The 21,833-nt window shown below is 31.6% G+C and overlaps 2 protein-coding genes across 2 annotated transcripts; one reads left to right on the top strand and one right to left on the bottom strand.

Moving 5' to 3' along the window:
* The first annotated feature begins 1 nt into the window (after window position 1).
* Window positions 2–7,063, top strand: LOC101253742 (uncharacterized). Its single transcript, XM_004232751.5, has 14 exons — window positions 2–621; window positions 724–786; window positions 1,274–1,329; window positions 1,510–1,590; window positions 1,672–1,745; window positions 1,899–1,981; window positions 2,449–2,555; window positions 2,829–2,971; window positions 3,066–3,113; window positions 5,415–5,467; window positions 5,881–5,965; window positions 6,050–6,116; window positions 6,202–6,312; window positions 6,633–7,063. Exons 1-14 carry the CDS (start codon window positions 398–400, stop codon window positions 6,764–6,766), a joined length of 1,329 nt encoding a protein of 442 aa, XP_004232799.1. The 5' UTR covers window positions 2–397; the 3' UTR covers window positions 6,767–7,063.
* An 8,737-nt stretch (window positions 7,064–15,800) lies between these two features.
* LOC101253444 (uncharacterized) lies at window positions 15,801–20,879 on the bottom strand. The gene is made up of 5 exons (XM_004232750.5): window positions 20,530–20,879; window positions 20,258–20,406; window positions 17,322–17,483; window positions 16,478–16,593; window positions 15,801–16,124 (listed from the first exon to the last, which is right to left on the bottom strand). Exons 1-5 carry the CDS (start codon window positions 20,711–20,713, stop codon window positions 16,097–16,099), a joined length of 639 nt encoding a protein of 212 aa, XP_004232798.1. The 5' UTR covers window positions 20,714–20,879; the 3' UTR covers window positions 15,801–16,096.
* Between the last annotated feature and the right edge of the window lie 954 nt (window positions 20,880–21,833).

The raw sequence follows: 21,833 nt of genomic DNA on the forward strand, positions 1-21,833 counted from the left end.
CACTTCGACTCTTGCAAACACCACATGCTTAAAAGATTATTAATCAAATAAGTGAAAATTATATGAGATAATAATTTAAAATTTTTCGTACAAATATAAATATTATTTAATTTCTTTTTTACATATTTCTATCTTTACTTAAGTAACATTAAATTAGTTGGGCAATAAAATGAACAAGTAAATTATCAAATAACTACGACACTAAGAAATAACAAGTTCTTGGTAAAATAATCGAAAAAATTGACTAAATAATAATAAGGTATTTAATAATTATACTGTGAGAAATAATAGATATAACACGTAGTTATAATTTTGACCATTTTGATTTTTAGCTAAGCTAAAACCGAAAAAAAACCCAACACTTGTTTTTGGCGCTAACACCGTTCACAGTGAATCCATGGGGGAAGAAGCTTCAGAGCAGCAGCTTGTTATAGAATCCATGGATGAAGATGCTGTAGAGCTACCGGAAACCCCTATTGAAGCTGTAGAAGAGAAACCATCGGAAGAACCTTACCCTTGGCCGGTTATTCAGTATGATGTTCCGCCGTATCTAACCTATCATTTCTTCAATCAGTTCAGGACGCCTTCAAACCCTAATAATTTCTTAAAGGGTGTCAAATGGTATGCTTTTCTCCTCTTTTTGATTCTCCATTTCTTATGCCGTGTTTTCTCTGTTTTTTCCCTATGTAGTCTAATGGCTATTTTTTTTTCCTGGAATTATAGGTCTCCTGATGGTTCTGGTTTCCTCACTTGCTCTGATGATAATACCTTTTGTTTATATAACTTGTAAGTTTCTTCCCAGTTTCTGATGATAAATGATAAATTTCTTTGTAGGAGCAAATTAGAAATATATGAATTCGAAGTCTCGAATAACTGTTAAGCTTATATGAGTAGCTTCTCTTGTAACTTTTTGGTGATTGGATCTGCTGGGATTAAAATTTATTGACAGATAGAGTTTCATTTAACTCTGCCTGTGTGATCTTAGCTTTCCGGTCAAAGCCTGGATATCGTGAGAAAGGTTGTGGTAGGTTGATAACTAGCATTAAAAATAGTCATGATATGATGAATCATCTAAACATAGAGGGGAATGGATATAGATAATTCATATAGACAGACTCAAGGAGTTTGTGATTGAGATACATTAATTCATTGACCAGATAGTGTTTGCTGGGCTGACTATGAGGCACAATGCTGATAGTAGAAAATGGTAGTTATTCTTGCATTTCCATTGTCCTTGAGTTGCTTTGTTAATTTGGCTCTGGTTCATTGATAGGCCATATGATGAAAGTGGACAGCTTGCTGATTTTTCCTCATCAGCTGCTGATACAGGTAATATATGCTACTAGTTTATATAGGTTTGAATGTGAAGTAACATTGTGGAAGTATGCTATAGTAGATTGCTTTCAGTGTTGGAATTTGTTGATCATGTGTGTTCAATATTGAACTTGATATGATTTTCTTTCTCCTGTTTTTGTTTATTTTGATTAAACACTGACTGTTTTTTTGCAGATTCGTATGCTGCAAGTCTTGTCATGAGTGACGGGGAGTCTGTATATGACTATTGCTGGTATCCCTATATGTCTTCTTCAAGTATGTCACTCGTCTTGTTATTTTGTTATAACGCTGATGGTGATTAGAAAAAAATAACTAGAATTTGCTTTAATGCCTTAGGTCCAGAGACATGTGTTTTTGCAAGTACTACCCGTGATCACCCTATTCATCTCTGGGATGCTACTACTGGACAGGTGTGTCATTGTCTTTAAAGCTGTTGCTAAAGATGCTTTTTCCTCTCACTGCTCTTTGAAAGGTGGCTAGCAGCCCACGACTTGTGACACTGCTCAATGAGCTTTGCTAGGAAGATATTCTTCCCTACATTATCTTTTCTTGGGTGATTGCAGTTACGTTGTACATACCGTGCTTATGATGCCATGGACGAGATCACTGCTGCCTTTTCAATTGCCTTCAATCCCGCAGGGACTAAGTAAACATTCTTCTTTATCAAAGTGCTCATCTCCTTCCTTGCTCTTGTGGTCACTGTTCATGTAGAGGCACCTGTTTCATCTTTCTTTAATATTTATTTGTAGTTTTTTAAAGAGAGGAAAAAATGAGTTCTTTTGATTTATTGAGAAAGTAATCTATCCATAATTTCTGGCAGTGTGATTAGATTGACAGTAATGAGGCCTAGTTGTTAATTTAGGTGGTTGCAAGTTTTGATACTCTGTCCTCACAAAGGATCATTTTCCTATTTTGTTTTTTCATTATATTGTTTAGACTTAAAGACATGCATTTTCAGTTTTTCTTCTAGTATCTTCTTACTTCATATGCTCTATACTAACTTCTTATGTGTTATTGTGATTTGCTTCACTTTCTTTATTTATGTACTTACAGTTGTTAATATGCTAAGTTTAAACGAAAGTTTTCATTGTTACTTCATTCTTCTCGAATTAGGATATTTGCTGGTTACAACAAATCCATAAGAATATTTGATATTCATCGGCCTGGCAGAGATTTTACCCAGCACTCCACCCTTCAAGGAAATAAAGAAGGGCAATCAGGTATGTTCAGCTAGCTGCTTTTCTTTATGATCACGTTTTTAGCATTTGACTTTATAAATAAGACAATTAGCTAACAATATCTGTGTTAAACACATCAATCTGATAGTTATCTCAAAGAGAAACTATTAAGTCCTCTTGAGGCTAATTAATTTTACCACTTTTGATGCCTCCATTATTATTCATTAAACATTTATTACTCTGGCACCTTTTCTCTAATCTGTTAAGGCATTATTCCTCATTTATTATTCCAACTCCTTTTCTCTTATCTGTTAGGAATTATATCCTCAATGGCTTTCTGTCCAAGCCATTCAGGGTTATTGGCAACTGGCTCATATAGCCAAACTACTGCCATACATAGGGAAGATAACATGGAACTTCTCTATGTCTTGCATGGTCAAGAAGGTGGGGTTACACATGTAAGTTGGCCGAGCTATCATTCGTATTTTTTTTACTATACTGTACTCAGATACTTCAAATGATTCATCAACCGTTAACATATTCACTTATTAGGTCCAATTCTCAAAAGACGGAAACTACTTGTACACTGGTGGCCGGAAGGTTAGAACGATGATACATTACTGTTCATTACTTTCAATGCCTATTTATCATTGAATTGTACTGTTATTTGGTCCTTCCTTTGCAAAGAGAATGCTGGATCTATAATTTCGTCATATCCGTCACAGATAATGGAGAGGTGCACTTGCCACCTCAAACAGTTTCTGATTTTCTAAGCTCTAACAGATAAGAAACCAGAATGAATAGACAGTCAAAACAAGGGAACACAGAGCATTATACATTTGAGTCGATTTCATTTTCCTGTGCTAGCTTTTAATTCTGAGTTTTCTTATTTGGTTGGGATAGGGTTGGGACAGTGGAACCCAGGATCTGTTTCAGTGCTAAGTAGGAGTGGTAATCGAGCGAGTCGAGTCGAATATGAGTCGATCAAAAAACGAGTTAAATAAAAATGGGTAAGTTACCTGACTCGCCTCATATTTTAAATGGGTAAAAACGAGTTACCCATTGGATAATATGGGTAACCATATTTACCCATATTGTATTAGAGATTTTTTTTTTAATGACTTCACTCCACCCCTACCAGTCCCCGGCCACCCCCACAAACCACCCACCCACCCCACCCTAAAAAAATTAACAAAATTTAAAAAAAAATCATTAATTTTTTTTAAAAAAATTATTACCCCACCCCCTAAAAGCCCCCTCCACAACCCCATCCAAAAAAAGTTTAACCCCCCCCCCCCCAACACCCCATCCCAAAAAGAAATTAACAATTTTTTCATTAATACTTTAATTTTTTTTTGAAAAAAATTACCACCCCACCCCCTACCACTACCAACCCCTATCCATAATTAAATGTAAAAAAAAGTTTCATTTTTTTTATAGATTTTTTTTTTTAAAACTTTCTTACTACCCAACCCTTTATCACTTTTTTCTTTTTTTGCTTCTATCCATTTGACTACCCATTTTTAAATGGGTAATATGGGTATTACTCGTTTTTTACCCATTTTTTAAATGAGTTGGATACTCAATTCATTTAGAATGGGTAATATGAATGGATACCCAATTCATTTAAAATGTGTAATATGAATGGATACCCATATTATTTACCTATTTTGCCACCCCTAGTGCTATGAAATTGACTAAAAGTAGAACAGAAATATCTTTGGCTTAACAAAGTAATACATAAATCACTGTATCTTCCTTAATTTTTTCGAGCAAGTCTTTGAGCTTGGGACTTCCATGTTGGAGGTCTCAAGTTCGAAACCCCTTGTCAGCGAAAGCAAGGGGTTTGCCTTCTGGGTCGAGCAAGCTTGGTGCGGTTTACCTCTCCTATGTGGTTTGCGAGGTATTGCATAGGAGGAGGGGTTTTACCCTGTGCGCACCCAAAGGGTAGCAGCTGCGGGTTTCCCTTGTCGTCAACAAAATAATATAAAACGATTCTGCACTGGAAAAAGACAATCAAGAATAGCTCAAGGTCGATTACTGATCAATGATTTTGCAAAATTATTAAAAGTTCAGTTACCTTTTTCAACTATGCCCTAGTAAAAGTATAATATTACAATCTCATTAACTTTTTTTTGCAAATTATTACTAAACAGAGAAATGCTTTCCTCACGATCAATGTTAATGGAAGAGATTATTCATCAATATTTAATGGTAACCATATTTCAGACTTGGATTCCTGTTTATTAATGATCCTAGCACCTTCTCTTCTTTTACCTTTGTTTATCCTTTAATTTTTCTCCTATTCTATTAAGGGTTAGATGAGGTGAGATCAGGAAAGCAGTTTATGACTTTAGTGTTACCATAGAATTAGTGCCAGAAGATGTTTATGGGGAGATGCAGAACAAAGTTGGCGAGCATTTGAAGTTCATTTATTTTTCACCCGTTCCTCCAAACCCACTACATTAGCCTTATAGGATACCTATAAATGAACTCTGAACAGCCTTGAATCCAGTCGAATGTATAATTGACCACTTGGCCTCATAAAGAGGTTTAAAATATACTTTAACATCTCTACCAACTCGAAAGGCTCAAGTATCAATCTTTTCAATTTCTATCTTGACATTTTAGTGTATAGTTTGTAAACTTGAGTAATAATTTTAAAATAAGATCTGTTTTCATTTCCTTCATCCAAAGAAATATAAACTTTGTGCCCGTTCCTCTGTAAGGCATGCTTGCTACTTGTTGATTTCCTTCACTTTTCTATTTATGATCTAAAATTTGACCCTTTCTTCTTCGGACTCAATTCTTGTCTATTGTCACGTGTATGCTAGTATCCTGTCATGCATGCATGTTGTGTTAAACATATGTTTGACCAAGTTCATCTCAAACTTCTTTTAGGACCCTTACATACTGTGCTGGGACATTCGGAAGACTGCTGAAATTGTTTACAAGTAAGTTTCTTTTTACTGATTGGACACTTGACTTGGGGAACTGGAGCATTGGAATGATTGTCTTGATAACTCTGTTTTTGTTCAGTAAAGAAGCTAATGAGATGCATCCCTCTTCCAAATTAATTGCATTTTACAAGTCGGAGACGTCTCACACTCCTGCTAGAAATGTGAATTGTTTAGCAGTTACTTTGTCCTATAAAATAACACTATATATGTTCACATGATTTTTTTTCCTGGAAAGTAACTTTCATAGTCTATATTCACAGTTTTTTGAATTATCCATGTCGAAAATAACAATTTGCATGAATTAAGTAATTTGCTATGCACAACGATAACTTTTGTAAGTTTGAATTTATTATGACCTAGTGCTTCAGTGATCAACTAAAGTTCCCCTTTTGGCTTCATTTAATTAGGATGTACAGATCATCAGAAACTACCAATCAGCGGATATATTTTGATATTGAACCTCGAGGTCAGCATCTCGGCTCCGGAGGACAGGTAATGTTTTGCTTAGCTCAAAATTACATTCCTTGTCAGAATGAAATACAAGATCTTATCTTCCATTCTTGTTCGTCTCTCTAGGATGGCTCAGTTCACATTTATAATCTTCAAACCGGACAGTGGGTATCCAGCTTCCGAGCTGCATCAGGTATTTCGTTGTGTTCATTGAAGAATAAGTTGGGAGAAGGTCCACCTAGTTTCCTTTATTTCTTACTCAGTGTATCCTGTTACAGACACGGTTAATGGCTTTTCATTTCATCCTTTCCTGCCGATGGCTGCCTCTTCATCAGGCCAACGGAGATTTGGAGTTATAGATGACTCCCACGAGGATATGCTCCTTACAGGTAAATTCGTTCAACCTACATTGTTTGAATAATTCCCAAGTACTGTGAATTAAAGCTTTTGTAGTTGTCTGGAGTCAATTATTTTCAATGTTCATTTCATATCTTCTCCTTCTATGCTTTGTTCTGTCAATTCCTCATTCCCATTTGCCTTTTTAGGAAAACAAATTTGTTGCCATACTTCTTAGTCCTATTTCCTTCCATTCCTTAACACTAAAATGCTTAAATCATCTTCTTTGTCAAGTCAAGCATCACATTTTTTCTACAAAATGACCTTTTAAGATGAAAAGTTCTTAAAATATGGTTGTGTTTTCCTTGTTTAGGTGATGAAAATTGTGTTTCTGTGTGGAGCTTCGCCTATTCAGCATCTGTAGAAAATGATGTTAGTCCCATTTCCGGGGTCTCAAATGGTAAATCTGAGCTCGATGAGGACCTTCACGTTCTTCAAGAACCTTGATCCATTTAGGGACTTGTGTATAAACTTATCGTTGCATGGGCTAACATCACCTCCATTTACCACAACTAATCCATGCTTAACAAACTCTATTTATGAATGTATGCACATTAGCTCTGCTGCTTTAAATATTCTTCCAGTTGTTTTATTAGCTCATAGATGTTACTTTCTGTATTTGCCTCATTTGAACTTATTTTACCAGTTTTGATAGATGTGACAACTGAAGAATAGGTTGGATAGCTTAAATTATGCAAGAAGAAATTTACTACATGCAAGTTCTATAGAATATATATTTCTCAATGCTTCTTGTGACTTGTAGTAATAGATGATTCGTCTATAAAAATACATCTTTCAATATTATATCATGTTAATTGTTTCAGGCTAAGTGTAGATTCTGAGCAATACTCCATAAAACTCGTAATTAATCAATGTAAATAATTGAATTAGGAATCTTTGTTTGATTTTAATCTATTATATAATGATTTAATAGGTTTATCTGATCTTTGGATTATTGCATACAATGTTTTAAAAGACTCTTCTGGGACTCGCTTCGAGGCTCGCCCTGGGGCGGGGCTCTAGCAAAACGTCTTGAGACTTAAGTTTGGGACTTAGTTCTGCGAGACTTACGCCCTAAGCGCCCGACTGTACGCCCTAAGCACGCTCAACGCCCGGGACTCGCCTAGCAAATCTTATTCAAATTATGTGTTGAAATCTTTAATTAACATTGTTGATCCTCATAATTCTTGAATAAACGAATGATACACAATTTTTTAATCTATAAAAGATAACAAGATCGAGAGTAACCTAAACAAAAAATATAGTATCACATATTTACTATTTGGTAACTTTGAAGGTAATTATATATTACTAAGATTTCTCTTAAAAATAGTAGCGAAATTTTACTTGTTCACTTATCATTGGTCTTTATGGTTTTGTCATATGTCTCAAAATTATCATATTTTATTTAATTATTTGAAAGTAATTTTATTTTTATTCATGAAACAGTGATGTTTATACTATAATACTTGTAAGTTTATTGATTATTTTCTTTTAGGGCTTTGGGGAAGGGGGAGGGGATGAATTGTATAGTACGATAGAAATAATGATTCTTTTATTATTAAAAAGTTAAGATATTAGATAATTTATATTTGTATAGTTATGTTTTATTGTTATTGGTGTAATGATATTTCACAAATAGTAATTATGATACTTTTTTTCTTTATTATAGATTATATATTATAGGTTTTTAATAAAAAATTATATGTAAAATCATTGAAAGAAATTTAATTAGTAATAAAACTATAAAATTAAATATACATGAGAGTACGCCCCATAATTCCATGGAACTTATGCTCCGTATCTCGGAGTTTACGCCTCGCCCAATACTATATAAAACGCCTCATTTCACGCCCTCGCCTTTTAAAACACCGTTGCATAGCTTGAATAATTGGAATATATAATATCCTTTTATTAGGATTTACTAAAGTTTCAAATAGTTTTTAAATTTTCTTTTTTCAAAAAAGAACTATTGAGAGAAAATCAACATACTATTTGTTGTCTAGACAGAGTTACTACTATTACATATGCCTTTTATTTGTGTATTGGTTTCCATACAAGTTATGTTAAATGCATATTAGAGAACTTAATAATGTAACCAAATGCTTTATCAATACTAAAAAAAAAGTGGTATAAAAGCTCAGCTACATTATTAGTTATAGAGTTATTAATAATATAAGTATTTTTACCTTCTGAAGAAAAAGTATTATCGGAGATTATATGAAATATTATGTTAAAATTATTTTTTATTATATAGTCAGAGCTCATAAAAAATTTATTTTATTTTTGGTTCATATGTCAAATCATGTGAATTTTACATTTTTGGTCCTTGTGAATTAATTTTGAAGAAATTTTGAAGGAATGAAATTCGTATTACGATAAAATTTAAAATTTGAACAAACTAATAATAACAAATAGCTTTTATTAAACTATATTTTTCTTTTATGTTATTTTAATATTTTGTATTAAACTATAAAATTACTTATTTTTTGGATTTTGAATCCAAGAAAAATTTCAGCAGATCCTTTAATGTAATTATGAATGAATAAAATTCATATTACATATAACTTTTATCAAATTATATTTATCTTTTATATTATTTTAAAGTTTTGTAGTAAACTATAAAATTTATTTATTTTGGGTTTTGAATCCAATTTTTTTTCATCAGATCCTTTTTAATTAATTTTGAATGAATGAAACTCATATTACATTCAAATTTCAAATTTGAAAGAACTAATAATAGCAAATAACTTTTATTGAACTATATTTGTCTTTATGTTATTTTAAAATTTTGTATTAAACTATAAAATTTATTTATTTTTTGGGTTCTGAATCCAAGAAAATTTCATCAGACTCTGATTAATTAATTTTGAATAAATTAAACTCATATTACATTCAAATTTCAAATTTGAAAGAACTAATAATAGCAAATAACTTTTATTAAATTATATTTGTCTTTTATGTTATTTTATAATTTTGTCTTGAACTATAAAATTTATTTATTTTTGGATTCTGAATCCAATTTTTCTTCTCATCAGATCCTTTTTAATTAATTTTGAATGAACAAAACTCATATTACATTTAAATTTCAAAGAAGTAATAATAACAATTGACTTTTCTGAATTATTTTTATCTTTTCTATCATTTTAAAATTTGGTGAGTATCAAACTGTAAAATATATTTATTTTTGGATACTGAATCCAAGAAAAATGTCATTCAACATAAATTTTATTCTTTTATTTAAAAATATAGTTTGCACTATAAATGCAATTTGATTGTATTTTTATTTACTTGCCAAAGTCAAAGTATTTTAAACAAGTTGAATGCATTTGCATTTAATTTCTCTTACTATCTTTACAATTCTCACTCTATAAATATAAAGTTTCTCTTCCATTCTCATGCCTTTCGATTAATACTTTCTCTTTAATACATACTGTCATCTTCTGTCATATTATTTAGTTATCTTCTGTCATATTATTTTTCTTTTAATTTAGAAGAAAAATAATGACGAAAGCTTCAGGATCAAAAAGAAAACGTCAGTCGAATCATTCTGTTTATCTTCCTAATCATATAATTGATAGGATTTTTACCTTTTTACCTATTAAGGATGTTGTTTCTTATTCTGCTGTAGCTATTCCATTTTTAAATACATGGATGTATGCCCGTAATCTGCGTTTTGATAGTTTATTTAAGAGCAATTGTGTTACGAAAGATATCTCAATAATCAATAAAATCTTACATAGTCATTTAGGCAAGAAAATTTACAATTTTCATTTGTACATTCCTTCACCAAAAGACTACTCATTTTTTCTTAAGGATTGGATTCAAATTCTTGCATCAAAAGGCCTAGAAGAGCTTGAGATAGATCTATGGTTTACATCTAATGATAAAAATACTTACTATATGGATTCTGATTTTATTGATCATATTGAAACTCTTAGAAGGGTAAAATTAACTAATTGTGAGTTGCGTATATCGCCAAATTTAAAAAGCTTACGATTTTTAAAATCGCTTAGTCTAACTAAGGCCCCAATCACACCTCATTTTATTCAAGAGTTATTTAGAAATTGTGTGGTTCTTGAGTCTCTGTCATTGGTTTTTTGTTCTTCTACTACTAATGTTATAATCAAAGGTTCAAAACAACTTAGAACTATTTTGATTAGAGCTTGTGGTAAAATTTGTTTGATCATTATTGATGATCCCAATATTCACACTTTTCATTATGAGGGTGAAATTGACAAAATCAAGTTGATTGGTCCAACAAAATTAGAAGATGTGATATTCAATTTCAATACTATTACATGGGTTCAACATATAAGTGGAATGGGTAATTTGATTGATATCTTAAGAAATGTGCAAACTCTTACAATTAACAATATTTTTCTTGAGGTAATGTAATGATTTAATTTTAATTTTTTTGAGTTTTAGTTTTATATATTGACAATGTAAATATTTTATTTTACGTTTATATTTTTATTTAGGGAATTTCTCCTAGATATGAGGATTTTGAATATAAAGATATGGAGCTTTATCTTCCAAATCTAAAGGAGCTACAAATTGTGCTACATGGATCAACCTATGTGAACCCATGGGACATTATTTCCTTTGTCAAGAATTGTCCCCAAATTGAAAGACTCTTTATCAATGTAAGTATAAAAAAAATTGAATTTTTAAAAGTATTTTCTTTTTACTATTTTTAATTATATATGAAGTAATTAATAATTAATTTAAATTATATAGTTAGGTGATTATTATGCAATGGAAGGAGGAAGTTATTGGAATTTTGTGGCAAAGGAAAAATTCGAGAATTGCCAAGTAGGATTTTCCAAGCTGAAGCTCTTAAAAGTGAAAGGATACAAGAAAGGGGAGTTGGAAGAGAAATTGGTGAATTTCATTATGATGCGGGCAAAGATGATGGAGTCTTTGATTTTAGTTTCAAAGAATAAACATTTAGAAATTAGGTCGAAAGATATTGTTACGGTCTCAAAGCTAGTTACTATTTCTACGTATTATAATAATAGGGACAAAAGCTCTGTATTTCCTAAACATACAATTTTATCAATGCAGAATTAGAAAAAGAAAAAAAAATCATAGGAAAAGAGTTGGAGAAGAGTGAAGACATGTATTTTCTAAGAATTACAAAAGAATATTAGTTATTATATTTATTTCCTATTTTGTTCATCAGTTATAATAATGCAATGTTGTTTTGGTTGGAGAATATATATTTATTGCTGATTTTAAGTAGTATTTATAATGTTGAATTTTAATTTATGTTTTTTTCTATTATAGTCAAATATAAATTTTGATCAGTATTTTATAAGTTACTTTATATAAATACATTATACTATATTTAGGACTTCTCGGTTTTTAATATATATTGGTCTTTTATCATATTTTTAAAACTCCTTAATTATTAATTTTCCTAATACATTTTATCATATATTTTTGTTCTCTTTAATAATTAATTGTCCTAATACCTCTTACCATATATTTTTTCATCTTACAATATATTTTAAGACTCCTTAATATTTAAAATCTATTTTCTTCTTACCATATATTTTAAGGATTGTTTAATGATTAGTTTTCTTAATATTTCTTACCATACAATTTCAGACTCTTTGATTTTAAATTTTATAAAAATATTAATACGCCCATTCATAAAAGAATATACCTAATATAATATTTATTTATCTTAGTCTTCATCATATATATATAAGATATCGAGACACGCAGATTTAATAATTAATTGTCTCTAAAAATATATATAATGATGCAATGATCTCTATTGTTAACCATATATAAGACTGGTCAACGGATCGGAATGAACCGATACCGGACCGGACCGGAATCCGTTGACCAGAATTTTGACCGGTACCGGGATGAACCGGATCGGAATTACCGGGATGGTTCATCGGTTCCGTCCCGTTCCACTATATACCGGGACGGAACCGGAATGAACCGGAACGAACCGAGATGGAACGGGACGGGATTAACGGGACGATATTTTTTGAAATTACGAAAATATAATTTTTTTTAAAGTATAAATTAATAGTTTTTAAATTTATACTATAATTTTTAACTTAAGTTTATTTTAAAGATATTTTATTAATTTTTTTGATTATTGTTAAGTTTGCAAGTAATCTAATAAAGTTTTCAAAATTTAAATCTTTTGAAGTTTATACATTATAAGTTATTACTTATATTCATTAATATTTATTTTATAAGTTATATTTATAACTTGTATCTTGTAAATATTAAATAAATAAAATTTGTAATTTTAAAAAAGTAAATTAAAATAAGGATAAAACAATTACAAAAATTAAAAAAATATCAATTTAATTTATTTAAATTTGTAATAAATTACAATTTCAATTTACAACTATTAGTAGAGTACATAGCTTACGCAGCCACCTTCTAGGAAGGGTTCTGTTTCAACTATGTCTCGAATGTAATATTAATAGTTGTATAGTCCCGTAAATCCTCTTTCTAACTCAGCTATGGATTGATTGTGATCAACTTCTGGTCTTGGTAAAGCTCGTTGACGATCTTGAATTTCGATGCCATCATCACTACCATATCCAATAGCTGAATCTATGAAAAGTTCAAATTGACTATCTAACTTTGGAAGTCCTTGATTTCTACGCTCAGCATTTATCCAGTCTCTAAATAACACTGATATCTCCAGGGTGTGTTCTGCTAACGAATATCTGTGGTCTCCAATTTGAAATCTTGTCGCGCTGAAAGCTGCCTCCGAAGCTACTGATGATCCTTGAATTGCAAGCACATCCTTCACCATCCTACTAAGTTTTGGATATTGAGCTCCACGATTCCTCCACCAGTTCAATAGTTCCGATATACCATTATCGTTTGTAATATCATCTGTACCCTGTTCAAGATATTTAACAAATTCACATTTATTAGAAGAGTCAAGACCAAGTTTATGTTTCACTCGTCCATGAGCACCTACTTGATTCGTAGACGTTTGAGGATTTTCAACATTATCTAAGAATGAATATTTATCATACATTTCTTTTGCAAAGTATTTTATACTATTTTGACATGTTACCAAATCAGGTTCTTCTTCAGGTTGAATATCTAAATTCTGATAAATGCATTCAACTAAAGCTTTTGCACCATATTCTTTATATTCGGGGTTGAAAAGAAGTGCAGTTAAATAAATTTGAGGAATAGGAAAAAAATATTTTTTAAATTTTGTAATCATAACTTCAATAGCAGAGGTGAATAAAGTATTTGTTTTATATTCAGAAAAAATAGATGAAATCTCACATATGTGTATTAAAATTTCAGAAATAGTAGGATAATATATTCCAGAAAATTTTTTATTAGCATCATAAAATGATTTCAAAAATATTCTAAGTTCATTTACTTCATCCCAATCACTATCATTAATTTTAAATTCAGGATAAGCATTATGATTATTAAATAGCGTAGTAATAGGTTGCCTATATGCATAAGCAACTTCAAGCATATCATAAAAGGAATTCCATCTAGTTTTTACATGCTTCGGAACTTTTTTAAACGGAAGTTTAAATGCCTTACAAAGTTCTTTAAATTGATTAATTCTACTACTACTATTCATATGAAAAATGTAAAAACAAGCATTATCAATTTTATCACAACTATTTTCAAATAATTTCACACCGTCACTACCAACCAAATTTAATATATGCGCGGCACATCTAACATGAAAAACATATTTACTAATAGGACAAAGTCTAGGTTCTAGCATATTAATAGCATTTAAATTAGCAGAGGCATTATCTAAAGTAATACTAACAACTTTATCACAAAGACCAAAAAAATCTAAAATTTCCAACATAGTAGTAGCAATATAAATTCCGGTTTTTTTCTTTTGACAAATTTTATAACCAATAATTCTTTTTTGTAAATTCCAATTATAATCGATCCAATGCGCAGTAACAGTTAAATAATCAAAACCATTAGGACTACGACCCATATCAGTAGTAATAGCAACTCTACAATCCATTAGTTCAAAATAGGCACGTAAATATTGACAATGTTTTTCTTGAAATTCAAAAATATCTCTTTTTACCATGCTTCTTGATAAACCTTGAAAACTAGGATTATATGTTTCACGAATATAAGCAATAAAACCCGGATGTTCTCCAAAACTAAAAGGTAAACCACAAACAACAACCATTTTAGCAAAGTTTTCACGATCACGATCCTTGTTATAGGTTCGATGTGTAAGAGGACCACTTGGGTTCGAAGTATTTAACTCACTTTGAACCATATTTGATCCTCTAACCGATTCTTCAACATTACAATTTCCAACAACTTCAAGAGAAGACATATATGCAAACCGCTCTTTACTATGCTTGTTAATCAAATGTTTTTTTAATCCCCCCGTTGAACCTCCCGTCCCACCAGATGTATATTTAAAATGTTGCTTACAAAGATTACATATACTAAAAGTTTTTTCTTCATTCAAATAACAAAATTTCCACACATGTGATTTTAAAGAACGTTGTACCTTGGTCTTACCTCTAGTTGGAATAATAGGGGGACGAGTAGTTCCAACCGGAGGTGGAGCTTCAATACCTATACTATTGACTGTATTGAGGTCGGCGGCGGGGCTAGTCGGTGTATCATCTAAATCTACTTCTTCATCTAAATTTAATTGTTCATCCGTTTCCACTTCTTCATTTTCTTGATTAATACCATAATGTCTTTCATAGTATCTAAATTAACTTGAAACAATATTTCAAACATAATTATCATCTTAGAAATTCATGACTAAAATTAACAATTATCAATGAACTACCTCAAGTATCTAAATAGATAAATCCATTATACGAGTCCTCATTATTGCTCTATTAGATCTAAATATTGTAGGTATTTTTAATATGCAACTTTTGACGATGTAATTTAGGTATGTCGTGTTCAATTATTAACACTTTCAGTTCTCATAATGTAATATCTAGGATATAATCAAACCATATATTATCATCACTCTTATAATTGTTTTATAAAACCTACATATAACATGTCTCTTCTTCTTGCATAGTATAACCCTATTAGAATATATAGATGTAACTTTTTGGGGTTAGAAAACCTTGAGTATGCCTTTTGAAACCATGTAATATGTACCATAACGGTTTAACAAAAAATAACAAAGATATTGTATTGGACTATAAATAAAATTAGTAACGCACTCAAAAATAAATGTGGTCTTGTGGCCAATAACAAAGTCGAGAACCATGAGAAATACCAATACAGTCAAGTTAACAAACATTAAAGTTATAATTTTTATATTTGCTATACGGTGAAAGTTATTAATCTTGTGTCGGGTACAAACATTATTATTGATACATAACCTCAATTATTTCAAACCTAAATCAATATGAATCTGATTTTATAGTTATGTGTCTAATACTTTTAATTTATATATTTGATACATAACTTATGTATCATGCGAAAGAGTATTGCATCCACGAGATCTGAAAAATACGAAATTATTGTAATTTAAAAAACTTTCAAGAATGTAATGAGCACCTGGTTTATTGAGGTCTCTGTACTTAGTAACTTTTTTTAATCACAAACACAGCAGCTAATACTAATCTAGTTTTGATGTGCATTAACCATCAGATTTTACTCCATTGATGTTATTAAACGACACAACAATTGAGATTCACTTTAGATAAAGGAAAAATGTCATCTGACCATACAAGAATTTCTTGTTTTGGACAATGCCTGCTCTTCATCTTTAGCTATTTGTTGATTAAACCTCTCCTTTTAAAACGTTGAATCCTTTCCGCAACACCTACATATACCACAATACCAAGACAATAAGCACAAAACGGTGGGGACGTAACACAAAAAAAAGAGAGGAAAAGACCGATCACAGCAGATCTAGAGAGAACGGAGAACATAATTATATATGGTCAAATACTAATTATATACACAATCCATAGAAAATGTCAGCAAGCATATTCATAGATAGTTTGTAGTCATTTGTCTACATGATTGATCATATAGCTTTTTTTGTTTGGAAAATAGAGTTTGTTAAGTTGGGTAGTATTTAATAAAAACATCTCATTTCCTTTCCTTTTCTAAGGAATTCAAAACATCGAGAAATGGCTATTCATGTTCAACAATAAGAAAAAGTTGAAGTACCTTTTGTATCTCTTCTTGGAACCACAAGGACAGAATGCATTCCTACTAATTTGCCCACTCTTAGCCATGTTTGATCGTGCAACATCCAGCGGGGATGAACCCATCAACTTTTGAACCTATATATCAGAAGAACCTAATTTAAGTATGTCAAACATCATATAACCATGGAAAAGGAAGCACCAACAGCAGAACATATTATGTGTTCTTTTCGCATGTTCTATAGAGACTCTGCAGAATCCAAGTATCGGAAGAGGAGTGTCTTAACTACTGCTTAATTTACAGGACATCCCATAACTCCGACATGGACCAGAGAGAACAAAAACACACACTTCACAATGATACACATGCACCTAAATTACAGGCACTACAGCTGAAAATTTCTTTTCATATTATACACATAGCATATTGCATATCTGTACAATGCAAACAAAAATCTCACCCAGAAATTAAAGAATCTATATAGAAGATCTAAAATATAAAAAGGTAAAAAACAAAAATATTACTCCTTTTGTCACATTTTATGCAAAGAAGTTTGACTGGTCATGAAGTTATAAGTGAAGTACCATATGTGCTCTTTTTACCAACAATAAAACTAGAGACGGTAAGAATTCCATGTGTCTTTTTATCTTTCTCTCTCCCTATAATAATGTCATATCTTATATCAAGTGGAGTCCCGATAAATCATGCCATTAAAGTTGACATGATTCCAAGATTAAATAGTTTTCAAGCATAGATAATGCACCAATCTTTTTAAACATTCTAAAAAAGAAGGTTCTTGAAGGAAGCTAAGAAAAAAAGTGAAAAAATGCCACAGAACAGCAATCTGAAATGCAATAACCAGTACCTCAGCCATGCTCTTTGGCAATGGCTTCCCTTCTTCCTTCATCTTCTCAAGTTTCATTTGTGCTTCTTTTGCCCAAGTAAACTTTGCCAACATATTCTCGACATCAACTATTGTGCACTTGCAATGTTTTGCTGCCTGTTGCTTTTGATGTGTTTGAAGATTCTATTAAAAAAGAATAAAAAATTAATGACAAAAAGGGATTCAATAGTTTATCCAAATCTATTCACATTAACAGTTTATTTTCATCTCTCATACACATGACTACTAGCTTACTAAGATAGTCTTTCACATTATTTACTAACCTTTTTTTTTTCTTTTTTTCAAAATTGGTTGCCTTGGTATTGAAAGCACTAGGACAGTGCGGAAGCCATATTTACATAGAACACATCATCACAAGTCCACAACCGAACAAACCCCTAGAAACAATTACAGCTACCCTATCAAATCTACTAAAGAAATCTCCTCCTCTAACAACCATTCTTTACACCAAATTAAAAGTGGAACTATATCCTGCATATGACTGCCCCTATCTTCAAAAAGTCTGGAGTTTCTCTTTCCATACTGTCCACCATATTCAAGCATTTACTAATATATTCTATTTGTAACAAAAGGAGTTTCTTTTATTTCTTGGGGTTATGTGATGTGAAATTTCATTTAAATGCACAAAGAAGGAGCACAATATTTTGCATTAAAGGACTTCGAATTCCCTTTTTCCACTGTAGGGAATCTATAAATCCTCCACAGTTGCATAAATAATTAAAGTCATGTAACACTATAAGTTCGGACTTCGTAAAAAATTTAATCTAAAAAAAGGCGGTTATTTCTCTTCAAACATTTATTATTTCTTTCCCTCCCGACCGTTCATCAAAAAATACATGCTTTTTTTGTCATGTCTTCATCTTTCAACTTTTTGCCCTTGCTAGCTTTCAGCTGCTGCCCTAACTGATCCTGGCAAGACCTAATATGCTCCAATATGTTTAGGAACAACCTGAATTCCCAAGCATAACCGCAGTGCAAAGTGACCAGGGGTTTCTGTAGTCCTCAAGCACAGAAAACAACTCTTACAACAATTACCCTTCAATCCCAAACAAGTTGGGATTAGCTACTATGAATCCTCACTGTCCATGATATTCCATTTAAACTCTTCTCATGCCTATATTACGTAAATACAAATAAAATCCTCTTCTCTACACATTCTAGGTAAGACAAGCTTCATGCGTAACTTTTCACTCAAAACATATTGCTTTAGCGTGGAAAAGGGCTTTTGACCTCCATTCCATTTTCCATGGCCGACACTGTTCCATTTTATCTATTCTATCTAAGCTGTTGTAACATGATTAAGCAGAAAATATAGCATTTTTGTTTGGTCTGCTTCTACGAATCGGAGCTATCGTGCAGCTCCTTCTATTTCTCAATTATGCATATTAGTTGAGTGGCAGTCTACCTTGCAGTCATTAGACAGCTCCTGACGTAATTTAGGTCCCCATCTTCCAATATGCATACAATAGTTGCATTCTGATTCATCACAATTGTGTAGAGATATGAGAAGCTTTGCCTAACGGATTTCTCTTCATTCCATTCATCTTGCCACATCCTAATCTTACCATCTAAGAAAAAATTGATTAAATGTTGGAACTCCTTCCAGGTGCTTCCTTATATTTTAACGAGTCCTTTCCAAGTGCTTGGTTGTTGACATTTATGAAGTCCTTACCTGTTTAGGAAACACTTCTCTTACATCTCTCCTACACAAGACTACTAATTTAATAAGATAAAATGTGATAGGTTACATCTCAGTTTATAAAAATACTTCATGATGACTCATTATTTCTGGACAAGTATCGCAAAACTCTATTTCAGTGCACCAAGAAAGTGAAAAACATCTACCTAGAAAAGAGCTCTGAATTCACTTTTAGCACTACAATGAATCTATTCAACCCACAAAAGAATTACACAATGAATAAAAGACATGGTACACCAATTAAACATTACAACATCTATACTTTGAGCAAAAAATAGTCATGACTTTGTATTCAAAAGATCTATGAATTCTTTCTTTGGACATTTTGCAAAAACTATTTGTTGGTGTACTGTGACTTTCATGCGTGTCTGCTTCTCCTTTCAACTTGCGGCATTTGCCAGCTTTCAACTGTGTAATTAGCTGATCCTGTCATAACCAGCTGCACTCCAAATATGCTTAAGAACATACCAGATGTCCCAATTATAATTGCAGTAATATGAATAGGTGATATGGGCTTTCATATTTCTCGAGCGCAATAGAAACCCGTTGGACAAACTAACCTATTTCTACAGGTTGCACTGAGTGACAAAGGCCGCAGACCTAGCAATTCATTGTAACCATGCTGCTCCAGGAGAAGCTTTTGACATCCATTTCATTTTACATGGATAACGTTTTTCATTTACTCTGTTTGCATAACTGTTGTAATATCATTTAAGTTTGTCATGTAAATTAATAGAAACTATTATCCATTTCTTCTGGTCCCCACTTCAAAGAATTAGGTCTATCGCCTAGCACCTTCAATTTTTCAATTCTGCATAAAGGATGAGCAGCTTTATCTACTTCCTGATCATTTTCCTCCTCCCAACTGCACTTAACAATACTTTATTATGTGCGTAGAGGAACTAAAGCTTTAAAACAGACCAAGAAAAACATCAACGGTTACCCCTAAACTCCATCATTCAACTCAACACTCCTAGTCAATCGCTTCGTAGGTATGTTTATAACGAATCCAACTGCTTTATGAATCTATAACGGATATAAGCATTCCACTTAGCTAGAATCCAAAGAGACAAAAAGAAACCAGAGGGAACAGTACAATAACTACATAAAGTATTTGTTAATACACTTGGCATTTAATCAGAATACTACAGGATTAACCACATTAAAATAGAGAGAGCTAAAGTAAATGGGTATAAACCTCTCCAGTGGGATCCAATGCACCAAGATATTGAAGAATAGCTTGCTGCTTCTCAAAAGCTTCAGCAAATGTAACTTCACTACCTCTCCCCACAACATACTGCTTCAGAGTCCCCAACTTCTTTGCTCTGCCCAATTCATCCGCAAATCCTAAATTCAAACAGAGTTATAACACAATAACTTAAGAAAACTAGAATAAACTCATAAACTTTAAATCTTGGCTCCACCTCTAATCTACATTTACTAATAGTTAAAGTGGTGCATAAAACTTACGAAGGAGAGTGAATGACTCGGAAATGGGTACTTTGGCGGCATCGGTGGAGGTTTTTTGGCCGGTGAATACACCTTTAATCTTGTTGATCCATGAAGCATGGAGTTGTGTTGTGGAAGAAACCCATCTGTGTGAAATGTGAGAGATTGATGATGAGTAAAACAGTAGGGTTCGAGGACGAATCATATATGAATTACTGTGAGTTCGTCTCTTTGATTTGCTTCTGTTTTTGAATCGGAAGGACAAGAGACTTGACGACTGAGAGGGGTTTAGTTAGGGATTTATGTCGCTCCGATTAAAAAAGAATAGATTGCTATTTCATCTCTCTCACCGGTTCTCTCTAGCTTTTTATACAAACGCATAGATATAATGTGTTTATATTTGTATAAAGCGAGAGAAAATTATATATATTTATATTTTTGTTTCCCTTTTCCAAATCTTGCTCGTCACTCTCTCAGATCTCGCTCGTTATCCTTGTCTCTCTTGCTTATATAAACAGAAAAGAAATGTATAAATTATGCTTCTATTTATAAAAAGCGAGAGAAAATTATATATACACATGCAAGTACATATATTTTTATGTTATACACTCATAATTATAAAAAACAAATATTTCCCTACCCAACTTTCTTTTGTCTTTCTCTCTTTTTCGTTTTATATAAATACTGATTATACGATTGATTTTTTGTATATATATACTGAAACATAAACAATTTATATGTAACTGTTTCTTTCGTATGTATATAGCAAAATATATACATACTTATGTTTATTATGAGCGCAATTATGCAAACTATAACTATAACATACAAATATAATTTTTGTGTTTGCTATATGTGAAAATTACTTAAATTACAATAATTAAAAGTGGACGGAAGATGTATAACTCACCAAACTAAAAAAGATAAAAATAGTAAGAGTAAGAGATAATGGAAATCAATAGTTCAGTCTGGAACTATTAGAATAGATCTAAAATAATTCTATTAGCGTAGATTTATTAGATTAAGGACAATTTTCACATATAACAAATACAAAATTCATATTTATATGTTATAGTAAAGTTTGCATAATTGTGCTCCATAGGAAACATAGAAACTGTATAATTCTCTATATATATACAGTTGAAGCGAATTATATAAAAACGAAGTGTATAAAATGAGAAAGAGAAAGACACTTGAGCAGAGAATTGTACAAACGAAGTGTATAAAACGAATTGTATGATTATAAGTGTATAGAACGAAGAGAAGGATAAAAGAGACTTGGACAGGGAATATACAATTGAATCGATTTGTATAAAACAAGATAG

Source organism: Solanum lycopersicum, chromosome 2, assembly GCF_036512215.1.
Source record: "Solanum lycopersicum chromosome 2, SLM_r2.1".
Lineage (NCBI taxonomy): Eukaryota > Viridiplantae > Streptophyta > Magnoliopsida > Solanales > Solanaceae > Solanum > Solanum lycopersicum.

Bases quoted from the DNA above. Each gene is read 5' to 3' on its own strand.
- LOC101253742 (XM_004232751.5), top strand. From the start codon at position 398: ATGGGGGAAGAAGCTTCAGAGCAGCAGCTTGTTATAGAATCCATGGAT. The intron at 2,972-3,065 runs GTAAGTTGGCCG...TTCACTTATTAG, and splicing joins AAGAAGGTGGGGTTACACAT to GTCCAATTCTCAAAAGACGG. The intron at 3,114-5,414 runs GTTAGAACGATG...AACTTCTTTTAG, and splicing joins TGTACACTGGTGGCCGGAAG to GACCCTTACATACTGTGCTG.
- LOC101253444 (XM_004232750.5), bottom strand. From the start codon at position 20,713: ATGATTCGTCCTCGAACCCTACTGTTTTACTCATCATCAATCTCTCAC. The intron at 16,594-17,321 runs GTACTGGTTATT...TCTGATATATAG, and splicing joins TGCCAAAGAGCATGGCTGAG to GTTCAAAAGTTGATGGGTTC. The intron at 16,125-16,477 runs GTACTTCAACTT...TGGTATATGTAG, and splicing joins TCCAAGAAGAGATACAAAAG to GTGTTGCGGAAAGGATTCAA.